Raw genomic sequence first — 25,616 nt, 5'->3', positions numbered from 1 at the left:
AATAGTAACTATTTCATTGGTTTTATGGAAGAATGAATAGAACTGAAGGCCTATGAATGGCAGATCCTGCTGATTGAGAGGTGGGTTCTATCCTCTGCCACCTGGCTCCAGTCACGCCAGTGTCCCAGTTTTTCCATCTATAAAATGGAGATAAGAGTAATTTCTGCCTCCTCCATACTTAATAAAAATGCTCAATAAACTTGGTTGTAATGGAGGGGGTTCTTTACACGGATACCACTGTGACTCAACTAGTCATTTGTGGCTGACATCCACCAACTCACTGTCCCAAAGAGTCCAGCCATCATTAAATGTCTGGAGCATCACTTAGTTTTATTCTTCTCAGCACCGTGGGTTCTAAATGTCAAGATTTCCCAATGGAGCAGCCCCCATCCCATTCCTTTGCTGAGTGTTGGCTGAGGTGGACTCAGGCTCCAAAGGTTGTCAGCAACAGCCAATGGGATCCCGTACAGACCACGGGAAGGCGGCCTGACTTGGGGAGGATTGTTTGGTGAACATTATAGGTAAAGTCCCGACAATTAGAGGCTATGATACTATTCTCCTTCCCTAGCTCTCCTCTCCTCCCCCAACAACCCCCTCCTCCAACAACCCAACACCTGTAACTAAACGGAACCATGAAGATAGCAGAAAGAAAGGAGCGATCGGGCCGTGGCGGATGGGGTAGGTAATAGGAGAGGAAGTAAAGCCTTTGCAGAGCAAAGGAACAGCGTGCATAGTTCGGTGGCAGAGCTGCAAAATTGGGGCCTTCTGGTGAACGAGCTTGGTTTGGGGGAGATGGTAGCGATTAGGCCCTCCTTAAGTGTGGGTCGTGTGCTAGCTAGAATATGGGGTTCGGTTGGGGATGTGGCAATGGGGGAAGCGACAGACCTGAGGGGCCTACGCAGGGCTTGTGCGCCCAGGTCCTGTCCTTCATCACCTTTTCCTTTCTCCTCAAGGTCAGCCCAGGCTGGAGAGTTCCCAGGGCCTCTTTCAAGTCAGTATCAGGGCGAGGAGATGAGGCTGATCATTGGCTTGCTGACCTTTGGGGCTCTAGGCTGTGACCTGTCAGCAGGGCCTGGTGGCTAGCCCAGGGCACACACACCTGCTGCTTTCCCTTTCCTTCTTCCTTCTTGTGTCCTGTGTCCATCCTGACTGCCCCCTCCCTCACTCCTGCGGTAGGGTGGCTGAGCAAGCAGAGCAAGAGGTGCTAGGGAGAGAACCGTGCTGGGTGGAGGCTGTGGGTCTGTGGAGGTGTGAAGGCTAACATGGGTACTGACCGACTATCAGAAGGGCCTTCGGGAGCCAAGTGGTGGTTCACACCTGTAGTCCCAGCACCTGGGAAGTGGAAGCAGGAAGGCTGAGTTTCAGACCAGGGTTGGCTACACTGCCAGTCTCAAAACAACAAAAGCAGCAGGGAGCCAGGCACCTGTGGCTCAGGCCTGGAATCCTAGCTACTCAGGTGGCCGAGATCTGAGGATCGCGGTTCAAAGCCAGCCCGGGCAGGAGCGTCCTTGAGAATCTTATTTCTACTTAACTACCAAAAAGCCACAAGTGGAAGTGGAAGTATGGCTCAAGTGGTAAAGTGAAGATCAAGAGGCAGGGAGTGGTGTTTAAGAGTCACCCTGGGGGCTGGGAAGGTGGCTCAGTGGTAAAGCGATTGCCTTGCATGCCTGAGGCCCTGGGTTCAATTCCTCAGCACCACATAAGCAAAAAGAAAAAAGCCGAAAGTGGGGCTGTGGCTCAAGTGGTAGAGCGCTAGCCTTGAGCTGAAGAGCTGAGGGACAGCGCCCAGGCCCAGAGTTCAGGCCCCACGACCAGACCCAAAAAAAAAAGAGTCACCCTGCTTTGGAGGCTGATGCTCTGGCTGGGCACCGAAGCACATAAACATGTATTCACCATCACTACAGTCCTAACCACCCATCTACTCTAGTGCGAGACCTTGTACAGCTGAGGAGCTGTCACCCCACCGCTGATAGAGACGCTGAGATGAAGGTCCGATTCCCCCCTTCTCCACCCCGCAGCCTCCTAATCTCAGTGGAAGCAGGCATGGGCTTCGCCTGTGCTGCTCCAAACTGCACTGGGGTGCCTAGTCCTTGTTTGTAGATAAAAGCAGTAGCAGGCCTGGAGAACTCGGGCAGGACACAGAAGTTTCAGCCTCTGCTTTGTGAATCTCCTTCTCATGGCAGCGTCCACCATGGGCGCACTGTCTGCAGGGCCTGGACGTGTCATGAAGCCAAAGACACAGGGTGCCCTGCCCCACCCCTGTACAGAGACCTCTAGCAGATGTGAGACTCCATCTTCCTGCTGTTCACAGGCAGTTCTTTTGTTCTTTTCCCCACCTGTGATCACCTTCAACTCTACTGTCTTCTCCACTACCAGGACTGGCAGAGAGAGAGAGAGAGAGCACTGCAGAAGTTAATAGAGCAGCTTTGTACTCTGAGGGGCTCCAGAGGAATGGAGGGCAAGGGGGTGCTAGAGATCTGGTGAAGTCCATGCACTTGTGGGGATGTGGGTACCCAGTGTGGTGCCTGACTCAGTGTAAGCACTAGAACATCAAAAGGACATTTTTGTTGGCCCTCAAAGGACATTTAGCCGGCCAGGTGTGGTGATGCACGTCTGCAATCTCAGCCCTCAGGAGGCTGAGGCAGGAGGATTGAGTGTGAGGCCAGACTGAGATACCTAGCAAGATCTTACCTCAAAATAGCCACTGGCTGGGGATGTAGCTGATGGGTAGGACACCTTGCTCAGCATGTGCAAACTTTTGGATTCTATATATAACATAACCAAAAAAAAAAAATAGTCCTGGGTCATGGCTCAGCAGTAGAGCACTGCCCAGCCAGTGCAGAGCCCTGAGTTCAAACCTCAGTACCTCATGAATGAATGAATGAATGCATGCATTCATACATTGGGACATCAGACATTGGGACATCATGACTAGGGATGAAAGGTGGAGCCCAGAGTAGGAAACCTGCATGGGGCAGGTGGAAAAGAGGATGATGTATTTAATTGTCCTCCGGGAGTGGGTTTTCCACTTGCTTGTCTGACTATGTGTGAGTGGCAGGGCCAGGGAGCAGCAGGGAACAAACTCTTCGCACTTTTTACGATGCCATCACTTTAGTCTTCTTGATGATTCCATGAGGGAGGTGTATTTGTTCTATTAGCCTTGTGCATGCAAATCCAGTGCTCTACAACAGAGCCTCGCCACCAGTCCCTATTTGTCCCATGGCCACATGACTAGTAGGAGGGGGTTGAGCCAGGCATGAAGCACAGGGCCATGTGGCAGCAAGGCCCCTTTTCTTTGCCAGGGAACCTCCAGCTGCCTCCAGAAGAGCCTGGGCTGTGCTGGGCTTACTTGGAGAATGGCTTCTCCCCAAACTGGGATGGAAAGGTCTGAAGAGGCCGGAATAAGCAGTGTGCTGGGTCCAAGTTGTTTTGTGTGTGTCCTTCTGAGCACCCCAGTATAAGCCAGGATGCTCCCCAACCTCCTGTTGGTGAGTTTATTAGAGCACCCCACAGAGCTCAAGGAACGCCTTTCCTTATGTTCACTGGTTTATCATAAAGGATATGACAGGGGATGCAGATAACAGAGGAGGGATGCAGGTGGAGCACGCGCAGTTACCAGGGAGCCCCAGGCCTGTCCTTTTGAATTTCAGTGAGGCCTCCTTGGCCTTTGCAGATGCTAGACTCCTCCCCTCCCCAGAGGTTGGAGGGGGGCGGTTGAAAGCCTAACTCTTAATGCTGTTTTGATTTTTCTAGGGATCAACCCCCATCCTATAGCAGACTGGTGGCTGCCAGACATCAGTTGATCATTTAGCATACAAAAAGGCACTTCCATTCATGCCAAGGATTTTAGGCATTGTGTACCTGGACACTGGATGAAAACTAAATAGATTGATCTGTCTGTCTGTCTGTCTGTCTGTCTGTCTGTCTCTTTCTCAGATTCCTACAGGTAGGAGAGTGGACCCTCACTTTCAGATTCTCACCAGATTCTTTAACTGTACATTATTTTCTAATTCTCAAACAGATGCTAGAGTCTTTCCAAAAAGTTCCTAAGTTGCCTTAGTTTCTTTCCGCCAGTATTTCCTTGGCTACAACTCATCCAGAAACTCCTAGCAGTGGTGTAGACAGTTTCCAGTCGGCCCTTGGGTGGACCGAAGGAAGTTTATTGCTCGTGGTGGAGGGAGACCAGTCCGGGCGTCACCAGCAGGTGAAAAGATGAGCTTACATATGGATGAGGCTGGAGATCGTGGGATGGTCCAGATTTCACCCTCCCCCCCAAACCCGGCCCTCTTTAGTCGTCATTAGGGGTCTTCTGAGGATGAAGCTGGGAAATGGAGAGCCCCCTACTCATGCTTACAACCAAAGAAGCATTGCCCTGATTTGATGTGAGCTTCCTGTCTTTTGGTCAATACTTGGGGCTGACTTCAGTGGGACCAACTCCAAACGCAGTTTTGTGCTGGCCCTGGCCTCTAGGAAACGCTTGTGTTGGGGTGCAGAGCTGCTGGAGTCACACTGCGAGCCTTAATAGCATCTTTAAGTTGTCCCCGCTTTGACTCTTGACTCTTCCCTGGGCTGGCAGCCACGTCACCAGGGTGGAAGCTTGGGGCACAGGCACAGTGCCAGGCGCACTGGTGGTAGACTACCTTCTCCCTCAGACTGGAGGGCAAGAGCTAGGGACTTCATAGAGCCTCAGCCCGGAAGCAGCTGGGTCCCCTACTCCACAGGTCCATCAGAGCTGGAAGTGTGAGGGGACTGCCAGGAAAGCGTCGTCCCAAGCCTGCAGCCAGCCCAGCTCCTAGCTCTGAATAAACAGAGATAGGATCGGGCAGAGCCAGGAAGGGTGGCAGGGTGTGGCCCGCGAGAAGAATGGCAGGATGTGGCATGGGGCACCGTTCTGGGCACCCACGCCTTGGACTATTGTTCGGGGCAGCCCAGGGCCCTGGGTTCTCTGGGGCATGCTTTCAGAGGAAGTGACATTCCCTGGAGACGGTGCCCGGCCCCGCCCCTGCCGTGTGGATCTTTCATCCCCGGGTTCTGCCACTCAGAGCCAGCTTGCTGGGTGCCCAGTTGGCGCTCCTCGGAGGGTCTTCGGCCTGACTTGTGTCTTCCTGTAGCAGTGGGTCTGAGTCACTGTCACGCCACCATGACTGGATTTATCTCTCTCTACATCTAGATATTTGGGGGGGAGGTGGAAGAGGGGGCTGTGGTTAGGGAGGGAGGAAGGGTTGAGAGTGAAGATTCCTTTGATTCCCATCCAGCAGGGTCTGTCGTTGACTGATAGAGGAGGAAGTGGCTGATGATTTGTTTTGGGTAGAAGGGGCTCGGTGTGTGTCTGTGTGTGCACCTGCAGTAGGGTGGGTGGGGTGGTGGAGGTGGGTGGGGGGAGGCACCTGGTCTCTGCTCTGTACTAGGGGCTACACTCCGAGCCATTGGCCCTCCTTGGAGGTATCTCTGTGAACCAGACACAAGAGGAGAAGATGGTCAGAGCCACCCCCTCTCAGGCAACATCACCTCTTAAAAACCTTGGGGTGCAATAAGGCCCAGGAGAAGGGGAGACAGAGGCCTGAGGTGGGTTCTCGGGAAGGGAAGTGTGGGGAGGGGCAGAGCAGGGATATTGTTTAGTCCCTGACCGCTTCGTCCTGAAGCTGTGCTTCTCACACAAGGACACGCTCTGCCCTCTCTAGCCCTCAGTCTCCACTCACCAAATGTATGTGTTGGGCAAGGAAGAGGTTGGGGTACACGGGAGCTGAAGGTGGCTTATGGCCTCTAGCTGGGACTCGTGTGGGCCCAGGGTCCTTTGGCTTCTGGCCATCTGGGATGGGAGGTGGAAGAAGGTTGTAGAGCAGTGCGGAGCACAGACCTTGTGAGGAGCAGAAGGAGATGCAGGGGTCTTTCATTTAGTCCCTAGAGAAAAAGAGAATTGAAAGGAAGACAGACTCCCAGAGGGTCTTTACATTAAAAAAGAGTTGCAAATGTTTTAAGGTAAAAACCAAAAGAAGTGGGACTTGCTTCCCTGTTCTGGGGATTCAGGTCCTACACTGGAAGAACTTGGAGCCTGGGAAGGGTCGGCAGAGTGTGGAGAGCAGAGAGCAGCATTGCTCTGAAAAGATGTCCTGTGACACATGCACGCCGGTTTGTCTTGAGGATGCCTGTACTGGGGCTTGAACTTGAACTCAGCTTGGGTGCTATCCCTCAGCCTTTTCTGCCCAAAGCTGGCACTCTACCCCTTGAGCCACAGCACTTTTGGCTAGTTGGAGATAAGAGTCTCAAAGACTTCCCTTGCGCTGGCTAGCTTGGAACTGATAGCAAACCATGATCCTCAGATCTCAGCCTCAGCTAGGATAACAGGCACAAGCCACTAGCACCCTCTTCCAGGATTGCTTTTGGTGCTGGTGCTGGTGCTGGGGTTTGAACGCAGGGCTGTGTGTATGCCAGATAAGGGCTCTGCCACTGAGCATCGTCCTCCATGCAAGCATCTACATATAAATGCGGCAGTATACATGCGCGATCTTAGTGTTTAAGAAAAAATGACCAGGTCTTTGTGCTGTGTTGTGTTACTCTTTTACCATTGTAGAATATTTACTGGGTGTGGCCATGCTTTGTGTGGCACTGCTGGGCTCTGGTGTTAGAAGGCTGAGCAACACGTGGTATCTGTGTTCTGGGGAGGCTACTGGGTGAGTCAGAAATGAACCACGCCTGTGAAGGTGGCCTTACCAACTGTGATCAGCTCTGGAGACCAAGTTTAAGTGACCAAACATGCGGATGTAAAACAGGCTCATCTGATAGGGTTCAAGTTCATACCAGTCTCACCATTCATAGTAGGTTTTCTTTTTTTTGGGGGGGGGGTGTGTCCGGTCATGGTGCCTGAACTCTGGGCCTGGGTGCTGTCCCTCAGCTCTTCCGCTCAAGGCTAGCGCTCTACCACTTGAGCCACAGCTCCACTTCCGGCTTTTTTTTCTTTTTGCTTATGTGGTGCTGAGGAATCGAACCCAGGGCCTCAGGCATGCAAGGCAAGCGCTCTACCACTGAGCCACCTTCCCAGCCCTCATAGTAGGTTTTCTTATTCTACCTTACTAAGGAGGAATCAGGCTCGAAGAGATTAAGTTTACTTACCCTAGATAGCACTGCAATTCGCAGTCACAGTTGGGATTCAAACCGCCCCCTCCCCCCCAGGGTGAGACCCAGAGACCCCTGCAGCTGAGCTGTGCCTCTCCACTGTCAAATGGGCCCAGAGATCAGCCCTGGCCCCGCCCAACTCCCCCAGGTGAACCAGGAGCATACTGCTCCCGCCCCAAGGGCCCAGCCCTCCAATCAACCTGGGTGTCACCGGAGCCATTTCCTTTGGTTCTGAGACTGTGCTGGACACGGGGCTGAGGCATCGGAGGGCCTAGGAAGTAGCTGCCTGGACCTGCTGGTACTGTTGGGGATGAGGGGTGGGTAGAAAAGACCACCAAAGACAGGAGATAGTCTGTGTCTTCTGTCATGGTGCCCAACAGAAATCCTCTGCTGTCCAAGTGCATAATTTTAAGTCTTCTAGTACTAGTGCACTAGATGGATGATGGAGCGCCCGGCGGGACAGTGCTTGCTATCCTGTGTGAGGCCCTGTGTTCCACCCCTAGCTCTACCAAAGAAAAAAAATGTCTCTCTCCCTCTCCCCCTCCCCTTCCCCCTCTATGTTCTTTCTATGTATACAAAACAGGTGAAATTAATTTTTAATATGTTCATCCAAAATGTTTTTTTTTTCCTTTTGGTACCAGTCCTGGAGTTTGAACTCAGGCCTAGGCACCATCCCTGAGTTTCTTTTGCTCAAGGCTAGTAGTGCTTTACCACGTGAGCCACAGCTCCATTTCCAGCTTTTTGGTAGTGGGCTTTCCTGCCCAGGGCTGACTTTAACCGGTGACAGGTCTCAGCCTCCTGAGTAGCTAGCATGACTGACTCCTGGCCAAATTGCAGTTTTTGTATGTGTGTCCGTTACTGGGGCTTTAACTCAGGGATTCTGCACTGCCCCTTGGCTTTTTTGCATAAGGTGGGTGTTCTACCACTTGAGCCACAGCTCTACTTGTGGCTTTTTTCTGGTTAATTGGAGATGAGAGTCTCATGGATTTTCCTGCCCAAGACTGGCTTCGAATCCTCAGATCTCAGCCTCCTAAGTAGCTAGGATTTGAATTAAAATTTGCAATCCACAGACAGCTCTGAAGGAGCTGCTGGTTCTGCCCTGTGTACTAAGCCCTCAGTACCTTTTTTGGGGGGGGGGGTCGGTTGTGGGGTCTGAACTCTGGGCCAGGGCACTGTCCCTCAGCTCTTCAGCTCAAGGCGAGCGCTCTACCACTTCTTCAGCCACAGCGTCACTTCTGGCCTTTTCTGCTAATGTGGTGCTGAGGAATGGAACCCAGGGCCTCATGCATGCAAGGCAAGCGCTCTACCGGTGACTGAGCCACCTTCCCAGCCCCCCTCCGTACCTTTATGTGTTTGAGACACTCAGAACCTATTTCTGCTGCGACTAGCCTCATTCCTAGTGCTCAGTACCCACATGTAGGGTCAGGTGGCCTTAGGCCTTGGGGAACCATTCACCTAACTGTACCCCCAGAATAGTAATGGGGTCGCTGGGCTGCCATGAGGGGGGAGGGGAGGCTTTGTGGCAGGAGCTGGGCCGAATGAAGCAAAGCCTTTAGGAGCCCGCGCTCTGGATGGAGGCGGTGACCTGGTGGCCTGCCGGTGGCCGAGGTAGGGTGGGTCGGGGTGGCTCGGAGCCGCGGGGATCAGAAGCCCGCAGGCCCTCATTGTGCGCCTGTCACACTTCCTTTGGCTTTATTGCTTTTGTCCAACACCCTATTGTCTGGTTTCCTTTTGTCCCCCTTTCAGTGCCCTGCCTTTTATTTTCCTGCCAGCCTGGTTGTTTTCATTTCTTTTGTCTGAAGTTCCTGAGAGGAAGGTTTTATTTTCAGCGGTTTGATTAATTCACAGCTTGAGCCCGGGGTTTGTTTGTTATGTAATTGCTGCCCTCAGCTCCGGGATAACACCCTTCCCTCCCTGCCCCCACCCCACCCCCCTGCGGGGGTCTGGCGCTCAGCCCCTCCCTCTCAGCTCTGGATTGGCTGAGCTCCCAGCCATGTGGGGTGGGAGGGGGCGGGGGGGGGCGGGGGCGGGTGACATCACCAGGGCAAAGCTGGGCTGGGGTCTCTTCTTCGGTGAGGTGGGGCTGACCGTCTTTAGGTGCCCTCTCCCCCCTGCAGCACTGGGTCCAGGGCACCCTGAACTTAGCAGGACTGCTGTGGTCAGATCTGTCCCGGGAGATCATCTTAGACAATTTTTTGGGGTGGGTGTCATTTGTGGGGCTTGACCTCAGGGCCTGGGCACTGTCTCTGAGCTTTTGCACACAAGGCTAGTGATCTACCACTTTGAGCCACAGTGCCACTTATGGTTTTCTGGTGTTTAATGGATTGATCAATTATAATTATACTTCTCTTTGCTGTCTTTAAAATACGCTATGTGGCCAGGCACTGTTGGCTCATTCCTGTCATCTTAGCTGCTCATGCTCAGGAGGTTGAGATCTGTGTGATTTGAAGCTACTCCAGAGGCTGAGATGTGGGGAGGATTCCGGTTCAAAGCCAGCCCAGGCAGAAAGTCCGTGAGACTCGTATTCTAATAAACTACCCAAAACCCAGAAAAAGAGCCCGAGATTAAGTGGTAGAGCACTAGTCTTGAGAAAAGAAACTCAAGGACAGCATCCAGGCCTTTTCAGTTCAAGCCCCAAGACTGGCACCAAAAAACAAAAACAAACAAAACAAAAACCCAAAATGCCTTGGGTAGTTTACTTTGGGCAGATAGTTGGAGTGGTGGGGACTAGTAGGAACCCGTCTGTGTGTGGAGCTCCTGCTGCTCAATTCCAGCCATGAAAGTTCAAATTCATATTTTTATGTCCTATCTCTTGAATTTTAAGTTTTGGTAACAAGTACCTATTCATACAAATACACCATACATACATAATCTCCAGCCTGTTCAGACCAGAAATAGCCAGGTATCGTCTTTGGCCTCCTCAGAGGATCTGTCAGCCCACCAGCCCCAACACTACAGAGGCAGGGAGTGGGCATGGGGTGCGGCTCAGTGGGAGGGAGGCCACAGTCCCACCCCACAGTGCAAAGGAAAGAAGCCAAGAGTGGTCGAAGTGGGCCCAGTCATCTCTAAGATCCATTTAAACAACAACAACACTGGGTCTGTAATCCTAGCACTCTGGGGGCTGAGATCGGAGAATTACAAGTTCAAGGCCAGCCTGGGCTACGTCTTTCAGACCCTGTCTCACCCAGAAAAGAAAGCAAACGGATGAAACAAAAACCCATACATGGGGCTGGGAAGGTGGCTCAGTGGTAGCTGAAGTGGTAGAGCGCTAGCCTTGAGCTGAAGAGCTGAGGGACAGTAGTTCAGACTGCAACACAGACACAGACACACACACACACACACACACACACACACACACACACACACACACACACACACACACACACACACACACACACACACACACACACACACACACACACACGGGACAGAGAGCCTTTTCTGACTTTTCTGTGGGTTCTAACAGTACGCTTCCATGTATACAAATGCCTGCTTTCAGGAAAGCCCGGGGATTTGGGAACAGGATGGCATCACCGGCTGGTCACTGGGGTGGGTGGGTTTTGGACCCAGCCAGGCATGACCCGGCTCACCTGTCCGCCCTTCCTCCCCAGGATGTCCATGCGGAGCCCCGTCTCTGCGCAGCTGGCCCTGGATGGCGCTGGCACCATGGTGAACTGCACCGTCAAGTCTGAGGAGAGGAAGGAGCCGTGCCACGACGCTCCCCAGGCCGCGGCCGCTGCAGCCGAGCCCCGGCCTGGAGACCCAGCCCTGGCACCCCAGGATGCTGTTGACCCCCAAGCTCCAGCTCAGGTACCCAGTGCTTTCTTAGGGGTCCTTGGGTCAGAGTTTCCAGCTCACCTCTGATGCCAGCCCAGCCTCCCTGCAGGTGGTGGGGTGGGAGGGGTAAGGTAGGTAGGAAGGGTTTCAGGTGAGCAGGACTCAGCCCTTGCTCCTGAGGACTTGCTGGGGAGATCAGATAAACTTGCTGAAATTTTTACTTAAAAGAAATCAACCAGCCGGGCATTGGTGGCTCACGCCTGTAATCCTAGCTACGCAGGTGGCCAGGATCTGAGGATTATGGTTCAAAGTCAGCCTTGACAGGAAAGTCCGGAAGACTTTTATCTCTAATAAACTACTCTAAAAAGCTGAGAGTGGTGCTGTGGTTCATGTGGTAGAGCTCTTGACTTGAGCAAAACAAGCTCAGAGACAGTGCCCAGGCCCAGAGTTGAGGCCCCAAGACTGGCAAAAAAAAAAAAAAGACTATATAGTGTATAAGCCCAGTGTTGGCAGCTTATATCTATAATCCCAGCTACTCAGAAAGCTGAGATACAAGTATTGCAGCTCCAAGTAAACCCCAGCAGAAGATGACAGTGAGATTCTAATAGAGAAATGCTGGACTGGAAACATGGCTCAAGTGATAGAACAGCAACCGTGAGCAAAAATTAAGAGAATATGAATGCAAGTCCCACACTTTCTTACACACAGCCACACCCACACACAACTATATATCTCAAAATTTTGGGGATTCCATACAGGAGATGTGTAAGGGAACAGGTAAGTAGATAAAAGGCTAAAGCCAAAAGAATGAAGATGATCAGAGTTGGGCTTTAAGTGGAGGATCCAGCTTGGAGGAGTCAGTGGGAGGGGGTGTCAGGGAGGACTTCTTGGAGGAGTCAGGCCTCAGGGAAGTGGACAAAGAGGATCCAGGCAGGGTGGAGAGGGTCCTCTAAGTCAGCAGCAGTGAGTGGGTTGTGACAGTACCCAGCATCGCCCTGATCGGGGCACACCTCATTCACTTGGTGTAATGCCTGGCCAGCAATAGCTGGGAGTGCTAGCATTTAGGATGTACATTTTCAGAAGAAGGAGGAAGTCGAGTTCCGAGCTGTCTGGGACTTGGGTGGGATCAAAAATCCCTTGTGAGTCACTGAGCCTGGTCCCCAAGTCTCTTGTTCTTTTCACGACATCAGGTAGAGTGTATCAGGGACAGGTGGGTACGAAGGGCCCTTTCGATGGGGCATTAGGGATGTGGAGGGCAAGCCTGTCTGGGTTGCTCAGCTCTCCCTGCCGTCTGCACCCGGTCTCTTGGGCTGGCAAGTAACAGTGCACCATGTCCTGCAGGACTGCAGCTCCCCTGAGAGCAACCGGTCCCCAGAGCCCAAGAGACCAGCTGCCTCTGAGGCTGCTTCTGGAAGCCAGGAGAAGCTGGACTTCAACCGCAATCTACAGGAGGGTAAGATGTCTGGTCTAGGGGCTGGGAAGGTGGCTCAGTGGTAGAGCGCTTGCCTTGCATGCCTGAGGCCCTGGGTTTGATTCCTCAGCACCACATAAGCAAAAAGAAAAAAGCCATAAGTGGCGCTGTAGCTCAAAGTGGTAGAGCGCTAGCCTTGAGCTGAAGAGCTGAGGGACAGCGCCCAGGCCCAGAGTTCAGGCCCCACGACCGGACCCCCCCCCCCCAAAACAAAACAAAACAAACAAACAAACAAAAAGATGTCCGCTCTAGTCCGAGGTGGGGGCGGGGGAAGGGACTGGTGCTGATGTTACTGTGTCTTACAGTGGTGCCGGCCATTGAGAAGCTGCTGTGCAGTGATTGGAAGGAGAGATTTCTGGGAAGAAGCTCCGTGGAAACCAAAGATGTCAAAGGTGAGGCCTGTGGGGGGAGGGTGTGTGTGTGGGGGTGTCTGAGCCCCTCTCCTTTCTGGCCTGGCCTGCCTGTGTAGTCTGGTTATGTAGAGCAGTCGTGTGTGTGTGTGTGTGTGTGTGTGTGTGTGTGTGTGTGTGTGTGTGTGTGTGTGTGTGTGTGTGTGTGTGTGTGTGTGTGTGTGTGTGTGTGTTTTGGACTCAAGGCTTTGGTGCTGTCTCTTAGCTTTTTCACTCTAGGCTGATGATCTATTTGAGCTACAGCTCCACTTGCCACTTTTGGTGGTTCCTTGGAGATCAGAATCAAACAGACTTTCCTGCCTGACTTTGAACTTCAGTCGTCAGGTTTCAGCCTCCTGAATAGCTAGGATTACAGGCCTGAGCCTCTGGCGCCTAGCTGTCTTGGTTTCTTGGTACCTCATAGCTGCCCTGTGGGATCATTCACCAGGGATGGGCAGCCACATGGCTTATAGCCTAGCATTTAGAATGAAAGGCTATCCCAGACAGCAAAACTGGAAGGCAGGGGGCAAGATAACATATGTTGGTTGAGGAACATGTTGAGATGCTAGACAAAGATCTCTAAATGATATCTTGTTCAGCTCCATAGTAATCCTATGACGTGACCATTACAGTCCCCATTTATTGATTAGAAGTCCACCTTGAGTGCAGACCTGAGGCCTGATGGGATCCTGAAAACAGGAAAGGGATGGGTGGGTAGATGCAGGTGGACTGACAAAACCTCTTACACTGCATGGTCTAACTGGGGAGCAGGGACTCAAGAGAGCCTGGCAGAGAAGGAGCTCCAGCTTCTAGTCATGATCCACCAACTGTCCACCCTGCGGGACCAGCTCCTCACGGCCCACTCGGAGCAGAAGAACATGGCCGCCATGCTCTTCGAGAAGCAGCAGCAGCAGATGGAGCTGGCCCGGCAACAACAGGAGCAGGTGCCGGCGCAGGCCTGGGCCCAGGCCATTGGGTCCCCACCTCTGGTGATTTGGAGTCATTGGTGCTGAAGGGACTCTGGGGGAGAGCAGCTCGCTGCTCCTGCACTGCCTTCCTCCATCCCGGGTCCCCTGAGGGAAGGATGTCCACAAAAGAGCTCTGGGGGCCAGTGTCCTGCTCCCCAAGCCCTCTCGGCTCTCCGGGGTTGCAGAGGTTGGAGCTAGGGCGGGGGCAGGCTCTGGGGAGCAAAGCCCTGGTGAATGCTCATGACTGCCCCTTGCCACTCCATCCCTCTTCAGATTGCCAAGCAACAGCAGCAGCTGATCCAGCAGCAGCATAAGATCAACCTCCTCCAGCAGCAGATACAGGTGACAGCGGGGAGGGGGGGTGGGGGTGGGTGGAGGCTGACGTCAGTCAGTCCCGCACAGGTGCTGGGGACAGGGCTGCAGATCCAGTGGGATCCCTCTGGCCACACCCAAGAGGGGCCCTGTTTTCCCTGTGGTAAGGGACCCCAGAATATAGCCTTCCCAGCTGAGACTCAAGGATGCAAAGACAGGTGCTCACAGAGGGGTCTGGAGTGAGTGAGTCTTTTGTGCCTGTCCTGCAGGGGTCCACCCTTTTGTGTCCTTGGTGCCCATAGATGCAGAACTCTTTAGGACATTTCCTCCCCTGCCCAGGGACTCATACCGGGTTTTTCTTGACTTCAGCAGGTCAACATGCCTTATGTCATGATCCCAGCCTTTCCCCCCAGCCACCAGCCTCTGCCTGTCACCCCTGAATCCCAGCTGGCTTTGCCCATTCAGCCTATCCCCTGCAAACCAGGTGAGTAGAGGGAGGGGTCATCACCAAGGCTGGCTTGTCCTGAGATCAGGGAATGGTGGTGCTGGGGACTGAATTCAGGGTCTCATCATACGTGTTGGGCAGAGACTTTATTACTGGAGCCACATCTCCAGCCCCGTTTTGCACAGATTAGTTTGACGTTTGAAGGCAGGCTCAGGCTTTATTATGCCCCAGCCAGTCTGAACTGTGATCCTCCTTTTTGTGTTTTCCCACAATGCTGGCCCGTGACAAGCACACATCACTAGTGCCCCCACATTGGTTGAGGTGAAGTCTCCTGAACTTCATTTGCTTACCTCAAGCCTCTTCCAGTCTCTACCTCCCAAGTAGCTAGATGACTTGAGTCCCTGTGCCTGGTTGGTGTTTTTAATTTGCTGAACTTTCTTGTTTTTTTGGGTCCGGTCGTGGGGCCTGAACTCTGGGCCTGGGCGCTAACCCTCAGCTCTTCAGCTCAAGGCTAGCGCTCTACCACTTGAGCCACAGCGCCACTTCCAGCTTTTTTCTTTTTGCTTATGTGGTGCTGAGGAATCGAACCCAGGGTCTCAGGCATGCAAGGCAAGCACTCTACCACTGAGCCACCTTCCCAGCCCAATTTGCTGAACTCTTTATCTGTTCCGTATATGAATCCCTGTCTAATGAGTAGCTGAAACCATGCTGTGCGATGTTTCTTCATTCTGGCAATTGTTTTCCTTTGAGCTGTGGAAGCTTTTAAATTTGACACAGTCCCATTCATCAGTCCTTTTTTTTTGGTGCCAATTCAGGGCTTGAACCCAGGGCTTGGGCACTGTCCGCTCAAGGCTAGTGCTCTACCACATGAGCCACAGCTCCACTTGTGGCTATTTTGGAGGTTAATTGGAGATAAGAGTCTCACAGACTTTTAGCTGGCTTTGAACTGTGATCTTTAGATCTCAGCCTCCTGAGGTAGGATTACAGGAGGAAGCCACAGTGCCTGGCTTCCATATGAATTTTAAGATTTTAAGATTTCTATTTTTAAATATTTTTATTTCTAAGATTTTTCTATTTCTGTGAGAAGTAGCATTGGAATTTTGATGAGCATTGCATTGAACCTGTAGATTCCTCTCAGTGCTCTAGCTGCCTTCACACCATTAGTTCTACTAGTCTATGAACATGCGAGCTTCTGGGGTCTTCTTCCATTTCTTTCTTTAGTGGTCTATAGTTTTCATTTGGAGGACTTTCATCTCCTTAGTTAAATCTGTTCCTAGGTATTTTAAATTTTTGAGGGTATTGTGAATGATTATTGCCTGATTTCTTTTTCAGTTATGGTTATAGAGAAAAGCTACTGATATTTGTATGGGATTTTTGTGTCCTGCTACTTTACCAAAGCTTTTTATCAAATCTTAAGAGTTTTTGGTAAAGTCTTTTAAGTATTTTTTTTTTTTGGGGGGGGGGGGGTCAATTGTTGGGTTTGAATTCTGGGTTTGGGCGCTGCCCCTGCGCTCTTCAGTTTAAGGTGAGTGCTCTACCTCTTAAGCCACAGCACCACTTCTGGTTTTCTTGTGGTTTATTGGAGATAAGAGTCTTATGGGCTTTCCTGCCCCGCCTGGCTTTGAACCGTGATCCTCAGATCTCAGCCTTCTGAGTAGCTAGGATTATAGGCATGAGCCACCGCTACAGGACCTTTTAAGGATTTTTTTATTTGTATCTCCTTTCTTTCCTTCCCTTCCTTTCCTCCCCTTTCTTCCCTCCTTCGCTTCCTTTGCTTCCTTCCTTTCTTCCCTCCCTCTCCTTCCTTCCTTCCTTCCTTCCTTCCTTCCTTCCTTCCTTCCTTCCTTCCTTCCTTCCTTCCTCCCTCCCTCCCTCCCTCCCTCCCTCCCTCCCTCCCTCCCTCTTTTCTTTTCCCTTTCCTTTCCTTTTCTTTTCTTTTCTTTCTGTTGTGGGGCTTGAACTCCGGCCTAGGTACTATTCCTGAGCTCTTTGGGTCAGGGCTAGGGCTCTGTCTCTCCACAGCTCTACTTCTGGTTTTCTGGTGGGTAAGAGTCTCAGAGATTTTCCTACCTGGGCTGGGGCTTTGAATCATGATCCTCATTCATATCTCAGCCTTCTAACTAGCTGGGGTTACGGTTGTGAGCCAGCAGAGCCCAGCATTTCTTTCTTCCTTAGGTCTTAATTTCTCTGGCTCATGAATTCAAGCAATGAGGCTGGGAATTGGCGTAGTGGTCGAGTGCTTGCCTAGCATGCATGAAGCCCTGGGTTCGATGCCTCAGTACCACATACACAGAAAAAGCTGGAAGTAGTGCTGTGTGCCTCAAATGGTAGAGTGTTAGCCTTGAGCAAAAAAGAAGCTCAGAGACGGTGCCCAGGCCCTGAGGTCAAGCCCCAGGACTGGCAAAAAAAAAGGAAAGAATTCAAGCACTATATTGAGTAAGAGTGGAGAGAATGGATACACTTGTCTTGTTGCTGACTTTAGATGAAATGTTTTTGGTTTTTCTCCATATAGGTTTGCCATATAAAACCTTTATTATGTTGAGGTATATTCTTTCTGTTTCTTCTTTCTTCAAGGCTTTTATCATGAAACGATGTTGAGTTTTGGCAATGTTCTTCCAACATTTTTTTGAGATGATTACATGAGTTATTTTTGTCATTTTAATGTGTAGTATTAAGTTTACTAGTTTAAACCATTCTTGGATTCCTGAAATAAAACCAACTTGATCATTGTGTATGAACTTTTTTTTGAGGGGGGGGGGGGGTCTGGTCGTGGGGCCTGAACTCTGGGCCTGGGCGCTGTCCCTCAGCTCTTCAGCTCAAGGCTAGCGCTCTACCACTTGAGCCACAGCGCCACTTCCGGCTTTTTTCTTTTTGCTTATGTGGTGCTGAGGAATCGAACCCAGGGCCTCATGCATGCAAGGCAAGTGCTCTACCGCTGAGCCACCTTCCCAGCCCCTGTGTATGAACTTTTTAATGGATTGAATTCAGTTTGCAAGTTACTTATTGAGAATTTTTGTGTTACGTTCTTTAAGGAAATTGGTCTACACTTTTCTGTTGGTTAACCATTTTGATATCAAGCAACTGCTAGTTTTATAGAATGAGTTGGTAGTAGTCTCTCATTTTCTGCTTTATGGAGTACTTTGAGGAGCATTGGTATTAGTTCTTTAAAGGTCTAATAGAATTGTCAGTGAATGCATTTAGTTTTGGGCTTTCTCTGTTGGGTTCATTATTGCTTTCTTCACGTAGTTCATTATAGATCTGAATTTGTTTGTATCCTGTTGTTCCATTTTTTAGTAGTTCATATATATCTAAATAGTATCTATTTCTTTTAGGTTTTCCAGTTTCTTGAAATATAAATTTTCAAAATATTCCCAAATAATCCTCTGAATTTCATTGGTGTTTGTTGTGATGTTTGCTCATGTATAATTTTAGTTACTCTCTTCCCTTCATTTAATTTGGTTAAGGATTTAGCAATGTTGTTTGTCTTATCAAAGAACTATTTATTTCATTGACTTTTTTTTTGGGGGGGGGGAAGGGGTCTAGTCGTGGGGCCTGAACTCTGGGCCTGGGCGTTGTCCCTCAGTTCTTCAGCTCAAGGCAAGCGCTCTACCACTGAGCCACCTTCCCAGCCCCTTCATTGACTTTTTAAAAAGTTTCCGTTTTATTCAATTTCTGCTCTGATGTTGATGATTTCTTTGCATGTTACGATTTGGGGTTGGACTTGTTCTTGTTTTTCTAAGAGTTTGAGACACATTTTTTTAGGTTGAGAGCACTTAGACTTTCTAATGAAGCTTTGCTCTTAACATTGCCTTTTCTGTATCTCAAAGGTTCTGTGCTTTCATTTTCGTTTGATCCTAGGTATTTTTTATTTCCCATTATTTATTTATTGTTTGTTTCAGAGCTACTGATGATGCAGACTGTAGCTCAGTCTCCACGTGTTGATACATTTTCTGTAGTTCTCTTACTGTTGATTTCTAGTTTTATTCCATTTGTGGTCTGATAAAATGCAGCATATTATTTCAAGTTTCTTGCATTTGTTAAGAAATGCTATATGTCTTAAATATGATCTATTTTAGAGAAAGTTCCACAGACTGCTGTGTTCTGTGGTGGTTGGATGAAAGATTGTGTAGATAATTCCAAGTTCGTTTGATCTATAGTGTCATTTAATTCTGAACTTCCTTCGTTGATGTATTTTTTGGTCTGAATGACCTATCTATTGGCAAGTGGGGTATTAAAGTCATCAACAATTATTGTGTTGGGATCTAGCAGTGCTTTTATGTCCAGTAATGTTTGCTTTATGAAATTGGGTGCCCTGACATTTTGTGTGTATGTTTACAATTGTTACATCCTCATGATGGATTGCTCCCTTTATCAATATGAACTGAACTTTTTGTCTCTTCTGACTAATTCTGGTTTGAAGTCTGCTTTTTCAGATACGAATATAGCTCTTCTTGCTTGCTTTGGGCTCCTTTTGCTTGGAACATCTGTCTCCATTCATTACTTTAAGCTTGTGTTTGTCTCTGCCAGTGAGTTACTCTTTCTTTCTTTCTTTCTTCTTTTTCTTTCTTTCTTTCCTTCCTTCCTTCTTTCTTTCTTTCTTTCTTTTCTGCTGCTACTTGTGGGGCTTGAACTCAGGGCCTGTGCACTTGCTGTCCCTGAGCTTTTTTGCTTAAGGCTAGCCCTCTACCACTTTGAGCCATAGTGCCACTTCCAGCTTTCTGGTGGATAATTGTAGATAAGAGTCTCATAGACTTTTCCTGCCCGGGCTGGCTTTATACCATAATCCTCAGATCTCAGCCTCCTGAGTAGCTAGATTACAGGCGGGAGCCACCAGCACCCAAGATGAGGCACATTTCTTGTAGGCAACATATGGTAAGGTCTTATTTTTAATCCTGTCTGTGCTTTTGGATTGTAGAATTTAGAACATTAGCATTCAGATTTATTATTGAAAAGTATTTAGATATTCCTATCCTTTTATTGTTTAGTAGTGTTTGATTCTTTCCTAATCTTCTGTGCTCATCTAAAGAGATTTATTCCTTTTTGAGAGGAGCACAATACTTAGGGCTTAAAACTCAGGACTTGGTGCTCTCACTTGACTTTTTCACTCATGGCTGGCACTTTACCACTTGAACTATGCCTCCACTTTGGGTTTTGGTAGTTGTTTTGGAGCTAAGAGTCTTAGATTTTTCTATTCTTGATTGACTTTTGAACTAGGACCCTCCGATTCCAGCTTCCCAAGTAGCTAGGATAATAGCTATGAGCCACCAGTGTCTGGCTGAGATTTATTCTTTCCTGTATTTTCATGTTTGCAGTTCTCTTCTGTGGGTAGGACATTTTTTAAATACTGGCTTGAGTGATCGTGAATTCCTTTAGTTTTTGTTTATCACAGCCAGTTTTTATTTCTCCTTCAATTATGAAGGATAGCTCTGCTGGCTATGATAATTAAGTTTTCAGTGCTTTTTTTTGGGGGGGGGTGGCTTGAAATATGTCATTCTATACCCTTCTTGCTTTCCCTGTTTGTGTTCAGAAATAGTGTTCTGATAGATTTACCGTTCTGTGTCACTAGGCAGTTCCCTCCTGCAGCTTTCAGTGTCCTGTCCTTGCTCTGCAAACAAAACTAATAGGATATGGAGAGTGTCCTAAATGCTTCCGGTACCTGGATGACTGACCGTATCTTTCTGAAGATTTGGAAACTTTTCCGCTGTTGCTTTGTTGAATGTGTTTTCTCTGGCTTCAGCTTACAGCACTTATTTTTCTGCTCATGATGCATAAGTTGGGTCTGTCGATGGTGTCCCAGAGGTCCTGCATGTTCTGTTCTTACTTTATTACAATTTTCCCCCTTTATCTTAGTCTCAGTGTTCAAATTCATCTACCTTGTCTTCAAACCCTGGTATTCTGTCTTCAACTTGAGACAGTTTATTGATGAGGGTTTCATCTGAGGTTTTTGTTTGTTTTTTAATTGGACTTGTTGAGCTTTTCATTGTCTTCCTTATTCCACTCAACTGTTTGTATTCTCTTTTATTTCATTCAGGTGTTTATACATGTCGGTTTTTTTTTTGTCCGTCATGGGTCTTGAACTCAGCCTGGGCGCTGTCCCTGAGCTCTTCAGCTCAAGGCAAGCGCTCTATCACTTGAGCCACAGCTTCACTTCCAGTTTTCTGGTGTGGGGCGGGGTGTTAATTGGAGGTAAGAGTTTCCAATATTCTTACCCAGACTGTCTTTGAACTGTGATCTTCAGATCTCAGCCTCCTGAGTAGCTAGGATTACAGGCGTGAGCTACTGGTGCCGGGCTATACATGTCTTTAACTTCATTGATGGGTCTGGCAATCATTCTGAATTATTTGTGATTCTTTGATATCTCTTCACTATCACACATGAGAATCTGTCACTATGAAACAGTTGACTTTTGGAGGAGTCACCTTACCTTTTTTTTTTTTTTTCATATTTGTGGTTTTTGCGCTGGGATTTGTGCCAAATGATTGGAGATTTTCCTGTAGTTTTTCAGTTGAAGAAATTCTCAGTGTTCAGGCAGAACTGTGTCATAGCAAGGTCAAAGTAGACTGGGTTCATAGCCAGCCGTTCACTCATACGCTCAGTTGGGGAGTGGGTAGAGAAGGCTTCCTGAGGAGGGGACATTTGATGAGGTCCTGGGAGGAATGGGTAGGATGTGTGAGATGCGGCTGGATGTTGGGATAGAGGGTTTGAAAAAGAAAGGTCTTGGCAGAGACCCTGGAGGGATTGGATGTGATGGAGAGGTCAGTCAGAGACTGAACAGGTTCTGGGAGTTACTTGTAGGCTAGGTGCTACCCTTGGGCCCTTGTGGGTTGTCTGTGGACGGTAGGACATGGAGCAGGACGTGCTTAAGGCAGTGTCCAGTAGAGGGGTGTTGAGATCATTGTAGCCATAGAGGTCCACACCTGATTGCCAGCTGGGCCTGTAACTGCCCCAGGAGTGTGGCGGGCTCTATGGCCAGCCCTTCTAGTCTTCCATTCCAGTTCCACGCTACCCCATGGCATGCAGCATGGAGCCCAGACTCCAAGCTGACCCTTTCTGTGAGCCCCATTTTATTCTCTCCATCTCTCTCACACCCCACCACTCCATCTCTACCTGTCTGAATCCTGCCCCATCCCACAGGCACTAGCTCACATCTCGCCTGTACCAGGAAGCCTGCTGGAACAAAGTTCCCTGACAACCCACCTCTGGGCCCATATCAGCACCTGCTATGTGGTTAGTGATTTGTACACAGGGCTTATCTCTGCACCTGAGCTGTCACACCTCCTTGATGCCGGGCCTGGTTGGGAAAGATGGAGGCAGGGTAGGTGGGAAAGAGAGTACCACTGAGAGGGGAAGGAGGGGCTGTGGAGTCTAGAGGACCTGGGTTCGGTTCTCCGCTGTGATTTAATAGCCCTGTGAGCCACACTCTGACCAGTGAAGTTTGTGTCTTTAGCTGGAACATGAGATAAGGAAATAGCAAGCCCTTTTCACCTGTCACACACACACACACACACACACACACACACACTCCACACACACACTCACTGTACTATAGGGATAGTGCCATGTGCCCCTCTGCACAGTAGGCACGAAGTGCAAGTGCCTGCTGACTTTCGGGGTGTCCTCCCTTGCTGCGCTCCGGAAGACCCTTTGGAGCAGGCTGGGAAGGGTGACCCGGCGTGCAGATGCGCTCAGCATGCATGGGCGGCAGCGGGGGAGGGGAGGGCAGGCTGGGGGGGTTGCCTTGGAAGCTGAGCAGGGTAGTGCGTGCAGCCAGCCTAGGCCAGCCCCACCCTGTCACGCGGGACTCCGTCCAGCAGGCGTCTGCCGCCCGGTGCTCATCCAGAACCTTTCCCCTCGCTGCTTTTCCACAGTGGAGTACCCGCTGCAGCTGCTGCATAGCCCCCCTGCCCCTGTGGTGAAGAGGCCCGGGGCCCTGGGAACACACCACCCCCTGCAGGTACTGTCTCTGCAGCCAGCCGGGCATCCCCCGCCCAGGCCCCCCCCCCCCCCCCCCCGCCTTTTGTTCTAGTGTACCTTGCTCATGTCTGTGTTTCCTGTCTCTCTGTCTACCCTGGGTGTGCTCGGCTCACTATCCCCTCGTGTCTTCTCTATCCCTTGGTGGGGGTCTCCTTTGGGGTCCTTTTTGGTTGTTGAGGCTTGAACTCAGGGCCTGGGTGCTTCCCCTGAGTTTTTTTCCCTCAAGGCTAGTGCTCTGCCACTAGGAGCCACAGCTCCACTTCCGGTTTTCTGGTGGTTCATTGGAGAGCGTCTCACAGACTTTTCTGCCCTGGCTGGCTTCAAACTGCGATCCTCAGATCTCAGCCTCCTGAGCAGCTAGGATTACAGGCGGCAGTCATGCGGCGGGCTCCTGGGGTATCTCTCACAGGCTGATATCTTGGATTTTCCCCCCTCAGGAGCCCTCTCAGCCCCTGAACCTCACAGCCAAGCCCAAGGCCCCTGAGCTGCCCTCCAGCTCCAGCTCTCCTGGCCTGAAAATGAACAACTGTGGGCCACGTCCCCCTAGCCACGGGGCCCCCACGCGGGACCTGCAGTCCAGCCCCCCCAGCCTGCCTCTAGGTAAGTGTTGTGCCTTCTCACTTTTCTGTCAGCCCGCTTAGGGGGCATCTGAGGAATGGGGTGTGCCCTTGGGCACGCCGGCCCTTCTCTGGGTTTGGTTTTTGAAACCGACTTGCCCTTCGAAGGTGTTCTTCCTCCTCCCCCCAACCCCCCATGCTGTTGATGGGGCAGGTCCTGGTGTCCTGGCCCCGCCTGTCAGTCAGAGTGGCTCAGGTCCCCATGGGGATGGGCGTGGAGGGGGTGGGGAGCACGCAGCCAGGCAACTCCGGAGTGGCATGGCGTGAAGCTGGGGGACTGTGTCCTCAGCCTGGGTGCCAGCCTCAGCTCTCACACTGCCTTCTTCCGCCCTCTCTGCAGGCTTCCTCGGTGAAGGGGATGCGGTCACCAAAGCCATCCAGGACGCTCGGCAGCTACTGCACAGCCACAGCGGGGCTGTGGAGAGCTCCCCCAACCCGCCCTTCCGCAAGGTATGGAGCAGATGCCACTGTCTCCCCGCCCCCCCCTCCCAAACTCCCCCCAGCAGGAATGGGTTGGGCAGAGGCCAGAGGGAAGAGAGGGCGACACAGGGGAAGCTGAGGCACAAGTGACCCTTGTCAACCCCAGGACCTCATCAGCCTGGACTCGTCCCCAGCCAAAGAGCGACTGGAGGACAGCTGCGTGCACCCACTGGAAGAAGCCATGCTGAGCTGTGACGTGGATGGTGAGGACTCGTGCTGGGCTGGTGCCTCCGATCCATTGTCCCTGGGTGTCTCTGTTCTGGGTCTGCCTTCTTGCATCTTGTGATGGCTGGCCCTCCACTCCTCTGCCTGGCGCTGTAGCTCTGGCATTGTCCATCCTCTCTACGCTGGGCTCCTTAAGTTACTTGTTGCTGGCCTTGGAGGTTTACTGGGCTGCTGCTGCTCAGAGCAAGACCTTGCTTACCTGGGCTTGGCTATTGAGGCGTCTCCTCAGCGCCATCTGGTGGCCATCACATTGGGAATGCCATTTTGCCAGCTCCAGGCTAGGTGCCCCGCTGACTCCACTACCCCTCTCCTCCCAGGCTCCCGCCACTTCCCCGAGTCCCGGAACAGCAGCCACATCAAGAGACCCATGAATGCCTTCATGGTGTGGGCCAAGGACGAGCGGAGGAAGATCCTCCAAGCCTTTCCAGACATGCACAACTCCAGCATCAGCAAGATCCTTGGTAAGGGTAGTGCGTGGCCCTCCAGGGCTCTGGGCGTCCCGGGGTGGTGATCTAGCAGGTCCTGATTGCAGAAACCCTCTGGGTATGCTTGGGGCTCGGTGATGTTCTGCGCTGTGCCGAGCCGTAGCTGACTGATGAGGATGCAGGATTCCAGGGGATGCGGTGGGCCACTGGCTCTGGGGTTGTGTATCATCATAGGGCTATTCTGGTAGCGACTCTCCTGCAAACTCAAGCTGTAAGTCAGCCAGTCAGACTGTGTTTTCAGTCCTCTGAACTCTCCCTAACTTGTCATACTCAGCCCAGAGCCCTGGAGCTGGCTGTGGGCAGAAAACAGGAGAGATGCCGAGTTCAGACTATCAGATAGATTTTAAGTTCCCTGTGTGTTTTTGGAGGCTCAGGAAGAATGTAGGGCAGAGCCATCTGGGAGAGGGGAGAGACAGAGAAGGCCTTTTGTCTGGGACTCCAGGTATTTGTCTTGTCTTTGAGACTCTGGGGTGGAGCCTAGGGCCTGGCATATGCTAGGCAAGACTCTTACCACTGAGCTGCACTGCCTTGGCTGTTCTTTTGCTAATGCAAATGATGCAGAGGCCCTATTTGCTGGGTTGCTTGGGTAGGGTAGGTACTGAGTCTTGAGTTGGCAACTGTGGATACTCCATGATGCCAACTTCATCTGTTCACTCAGTGTGCAGGTGGCCTCCACGAGGGGCCAGGCCTTGGCTATAGGCTTACACGCATGCAGCATCATCTCTTTAACCCCCTGTGTGGGGACCAGAATCTTCCTAGGGCTTGCAAGGCCATGTATGGGGCTGGGGAGACTCACCGGACCGCAGCCCTGACCGCCTGCCCCTGGGGACTGGCCTAGGTTCCCGCTGGAAGTCCATGACGAACCAGGAAAAACAGCCCTACTACGAGGAGCAGGCGCGGCTGAGCCGGCAGCACCTAGAGAAGTACCCAGATTATAAGTACAAGCCCAGGCCCAAGCGCACCTGCATCGTGGAGGGCAAGCGGCTGCGCGTGGGCGAGTACAAGGCCCTGATGAGGACGCGGCGCCAAGACGCCCGCCAGAGCTACGTGATCCCGTGAGCAGGCCCTCCCCGGGCGGCAGCGACGGTGTGTGTGGCTGTTGAGAGAGGCCGGGTGTCCCTGTGTGGCTGGCTTGGGTGATGCTGTGCGTGCCTGCTGACTGTGAGCATGTGTGGCCAGGCCTCTAGGGTGACAGGAAATGGCTGTGCTGACTATGATGCACACTTGGTCATTTAGCTAGGTGACCCTGACTCCCCCTCCCCCCCATACCTGGAGAATTATTCCAACAGTTCTGATCTGATGAACTCAGTGCTAAATCAGAGGCGCTGAAAGTATTCACCCTACTGCAAGATTGCTGACA

At 51.1% G+C, this 25,616-nt stretch overlaps 1 protein-coding gene across 7 annotated transcripts in view; it reads left to right on the top strand.

Annotated features, from left to right (window-relative positions):
- Sox13 (SRY-box transcription factor 13) overlaps positions 1-25,616 on the top strand; it is a 51,398-nt gene that overhangs the window by 23,448 nt on the left and 2,334 nt on the right. For 2 of the 7 annotated variants that reach the window (XM_042681757.1, XM_042681761.1), the window contains exons 2-14: positions 10,725-10,923; positions 12,232-12,343; positions 12,667-12,753; positions 13,522-13,694; positions 13,992-14,060; positions 14,400-14,514; positions 21,610-21,702; positions 22,344-22,429; positions 22,887-23,049; positions 23,407-23,516; positions 23,653-23,749; positions 24,089-24,232; positions 25,095-25,311. In XM_042681757.1, coding sequence (XP_042537691.1) covers positions 10,726-10,923; positions 12,232-12,343; positions 12,667-12,753; positions 13,522-13,694; positions 13,992-14,060; positions 14,400-14,514; positions 21,610-21,702; positions 22,344-22,429; positions 22,887-23,049; positions 23,407-23,516; positions 23,653-23,749; positions 24,089-24,232; positions 25,095-25,311 — 1,664 coding nt within the window. In that variant the 5' untranslated portion in view covers position 10,725. Of the gene's footprint in view, positions 1-5,339; positions 5,352-10,724; positions 10,924-12,231; positions 12,344-12,666; positions 12,754-13,521; positions 13,695-13,991; positions 14,061-14,399; positions 14,515-21,609; positions 21,703-22,343; positions 22,430-22,886; positions 23,050-23,406; positions 23,517-23,652; positions 23,750-24,088; positions 24,233-25,094; positions 25,343-25,616 lie in introns of those variants that run through there. The other 5 variants (XM_042681758.1, XM_042681762.1, XM_042681760.1 and 2 more) reach the window with 5 other exon arrangements.

This window comes from Dipodomys spectabilis, unplaced genomic scaffold (assembly GCF_019054845.1).
Source record: "Dipodomys spectabilis isolate Male_0828 unplaced genomic scaffold, ASM1905484v1 ptg000069l, whole genome shotgun sequence".
Classification (NCBI taxonomy): domain Eukaryota; kingdom Metazoa; phylum Chordata; class Mammalia; order Rodentia; family Heteromyidae; genus Dipodomys; species Dipodomys spectabilis.
The sequence above is the reverse complement of the archived record's forward strand: the minus strand, read 5'-3'. Positions and strand labels throughout refer to the sequence as shown.